Source organism: Fibroporia radiculosa (assembly GCF_000313525.1).
Source record: "Fibroporia radiculosa TFFH 294 genomic supercontigs, scaffold1715, whole genome shotgun sequence".
Classification (NCBI taxonomy): Eukaryota; Fungi; Basidiomycota; class Agaricomycetes; order Polyporales; family Fibroporiaceae; genus Fibroporia; species Fibroporia radiculosa.
In genome coordinates, this window is record NW_012133316.1 from 1,728 (window position 1) to 5,656 (window position 3,929).

The following is a 3,929-nucleotide window of genomic DNA, read 5'->3' on the forward strand; positions in this document are numbered from 1 at the left end:
ATGTCTGTAGTCTTTAGACGCGATCACTCACCCAATGCAATTTAGATGAAGGCAGGAAGCATGACATCGAGCTGAAGCGCTGATGGAGGCGGCTTGACTAGCGTCGAGAAGCCCGCTCCCCGGCGCCGCTCCGTGACAGTCGGTGCGTGTGGCTTCTCAACATCTGATTGACTCCATCATGCATCAACTATGGGACCCTGGGTATCATGATCATATCAGAGAGGAGCACACAAATTTCCCTGGTGTCTATCTTGCGCGTTGTGCATTCTGACTAGGAATCTGGGACCGAACCAATCACCCACCCGCAGACCAGTCGGACGCGCATCAGCGCGCAGGGAACGGGTAGACTCCACTCCAATTTTTACCACGAACCAACTGCAAAATGAGTCACTCTTGTCTGGATTTGATGGTCGACTGTCGTCAACGCCGTATCCAAGACTAGAGCAACTAAGGCTAGGTAGGTCTGTACTATACGGTATGAACCGAAGAACTAACTTCGGACACGCTAACTCATGATTCATGACCTTGTATTCCGGAGCACTTTCTTACCGAGTCCGCTCTCCCTCACGCTCAACACAAACTTGAAATGCAGGTCAGAAACACTCGCGCTTACTGCGGTGGGAAAGGCCCGGAACACGCTCCAAAAGATTGTTGAACAGCGTTCAAAGTGACTGCTTCAAGATGGTATGGAACCTGTACCGACTTGTTGACATCAGCTACTAAACCTGCGCACAAATGTCACGTATCTCACCCCTCGAGATCTTATCATGCGTGAGTAACTTTCGCGACAAGTTACGAGCCCAAAAGTTCGTCTCGCACATCATAAGGAACGAGTTGATAACTAAAAAAATGAAGAATATCTCCTGCCCATTCCGAAGCTGTATGGACGCTCACACAACGCACATACCAATCTCTGACAATTGGTAATCGCTTGATCTCGCACAGGTTTCCGTACGTCTCAAAAACATCCAACGGTGTCAGGGTACGACCTACTAGTAGCGCAGAAGCATCATCGGAAGAAACTCTCATGTCGAATAACTGGTGATCATAGTTCCTAGGTAGTCAGGAGATTTAGCAGACGAAAGGGTTTGAACGGCCGTACAAAGAATCATCGAGCTTGTATCTGGTTGTGTAGAGACACGGGATAGCGAACCGAGACAGCGAATTCAATCAACGAAGATGCTGCAATAATCTGAGGTGTTGCAAGCCATAAGTAGAATTGACAAGACCGATATCAGATCATACACTAACCGAGGGGATCTGTACGATAGTCATATTCCGGCGAGCAAAGGTACCCTCTGATGCGCTCCCCTGTGAAGGTAGACATTGGATGGAGCTTTCGTTCTTTTCCATCATTTTCGACGTTCCACCACCAGAATGTGCCGTGGAACGGGTCAAATCGCCGATCCTGAAACATCTGACCTCTAAAACCGAAGCCGACAGACAGCCAATGGACAGAAGGGAGGTGTTCAATGAGGGCTCCCGCGAGTTTTTCTGCAACCCTTAATTTTGTAGAGTCTGGTCCCAATGAGAATCTCGTTGGAGAAACAAGCTTGCGATCTGGAAGCACGGAGAAGTTATTGACGACAGCGCTGTTGATGCATAGTTCAATGTGGTAAAGATTCTTCAGCTGAGAGATAATCGGAAGGATCTGGTGCTAAAGGCAGAAGGATTAGGTAGTATTTACATGATTCTGAACTGAGGATGCCCACCAAGACCGCGATAAGTTCGGGGAGAGCATCTCTACCTTCGCGCATCAACTGCAGCTCTAGTTGTAGGCAGCGCAACCTTGGTGCAACTGCGACTAGATCCATCCAGAGTCGCGGGGTGAATTCCAAATCTGCGACAGTTCCCAGGTTGAGAGCGACAGGTGATGTGCTATGCACAATAAGCTTTGCATCGACTTTGTCGCTCGCATCAACGGCATCCCGGGAGCTAGCGGGGGTGAACCTCAGAGAGAACCCGAGGATTGACTCGATAGAGACAAAGTGCGTGGGGCAAATAATATTCCAATAGCGGAACGAGAATGGAAACACTTGCAGACAGTCTAGATATGACCAGCATGCATCGTCGACTATAGCCTGGGGCTCCGGCTCCTCACGATATACCCATAGTTGAAGAGTGCGTATACCGGGGAATGCGCGCACGCAGGTGGACTTGGATATCCCCCAATAAGAGATAACAGTAAGATTATCAACTCCAGGCCACACTCCGCCGGAGAAGGGAACAACAGGAATTGCATTCCTGCGTCCGACAAGGGAGTCACATACGGAGAACGTGCGCAAATTCGACATGTCGCCAATGCTGTTAAGGAGAAGAGCAGTGCTGATTGTTCCACGGTCTTCGGCGTGAAGGATAAGGGTCCGGGGGCGGCTACGCAATTGCCGCACAAGCCCCAGAGCGCGTGTCCCGATGCTGTCTAGCTCGAGCTTGCGAAGATAACGAACGTTACGAATTGCAGTGAAAATTTGGGGTTCAAGTTCCACGAGGACTTCGATAGGAGTGAGTGAGAGAGATTGCAGGGTTCCTTCCGCGCATTCTATGAGATTCGCCAAACGTTGTAAAGTACAACGAAAGTTGTCCAATGTGGCAACACTGGTTCGATTAGGATGTCTGAAAGCGATCGTGAGGCCGCGCAGCCAATGTAAGCGACCAGGAATATCGTCGAGCATGTGAAGGCAGAACTGGTAAACCTGGTCTCCCGTGGGTGTCAAATCATCTATCTCGACCACGGAGTAGGCATGTTGTCTTGCGACAAGATGAATCCCACGGGCAGCGACTGAGAGGTTAAGTGAATCTCGAATTGAGAGATAGGATATAATATGCGACACGACATCTTCGTTCAATTGCAGCAGCATAGGATGGATGGAAACTTATTTACATCCGATGTAAGCGAGGATTACAAGATCGGCACAAGGAGTGCTCGGTGACGCACCTGGAATTCGCCTGTATGTGGAGGAGCTGTTCGCCAGATATAAATCAAACGTCCCAAACTGTCCCGAGTCGCCACAGTAGCCGTGACGTCCAGCACTGCAATTCACGCGTTTGAACACGTATGCGATCGACGCAGCATAAGGGTTTCAGGAAACCTTGTAAGCAAGGAGTCGGTCGCTCAACCCCCTAGTAAACACTTGAGCCACTTGGAACTAGTCCGCAGGCAAGGCCGTAAGTAGGAATATTGGTGACCATGTCGCCTGTTCGTCGTCGCTGTCGGACCTGACAAATTGCCCACGTGGCGAAGAAATGTGATGGATAAATTATCAGTAGGCGTGGTGATCCTGCTGGTAGGAATTCCATTGCTGGTCTGGTTAGGATGAAAATTCACGTAGGTATCGTAGGCAAGACTAGACGTATACCACAGTTCGACAGAGGTCCGTTGCCACTGATGACAAACAAAGCGAAGACAAAAGTCGGTTAGAGGGCCGTCAGCGCTTGCTTCCCTCTCTTGTGAATATTTGCTGTTATCATTGACTCAAGGTTTTATTGCATCAAACGACTCCATGATTGCTTGCGAGTATGCGAGTTCTCCTGCCACGAGTCTTGCTTAAATGCTCGCAGTCCTAGGCAACGTATGAAATGCACAACTACTATTAGCCTTGTATTCCTCGAATCTCGTTCAGTGTATCACTGAAATGCTGTACAGTGAAGAGGGTATTTTTCTGAGGTTACCGCAGGGCCCTGCTTCCATGTAGGAGCTGTCGGCAACATTGATGAAGATCCACATGGCGCTGCGCGCAGCTGATGAAAACTGGGTATAATTGATGGTGACTACAGTGGTTTCGATGCGTGCCAAGATAGCTCCATGCAATGTCGGTGCTCTTGGGATACCGCCATGACATCCGATGGTTGCAGTATGCAAGGTATCCTCATGGCGATGGCGTGGTATGTCCTAGCCATTTGATCGTATATGTCCCTCATGTTCAAATCAA

At 49.4% G+C, this 3,929-nt stretch overlaps 1 protein-coding gene across 1 annotated transcript; it reads right to left on the minus strand.

The window, feature by feature from the left end:
- Positions 1-1,108: 1,108 nt before the first annotated feature.
- Positions 1,109-2,858, minus strand: FIBRA_03147 (uncharacterized protein; the record flags this gene model as incomplete). The annotated part of the gene is made up of 3 exons (XM_012324992.1): positions 1,109-1,182; positions 1,252-1,657; positions 1,713-2,858. The coding sequence occupies 3 exons, from the start codon at positions 2,856-2,858 to the stop codon at positions 1,109-1,111; spliced, it is 1,626 nt and encodes a 541-aa protein (XP_012180382.1).
- Positions 2,859-3,929: the final 1,071 nt, after the last annotated feature.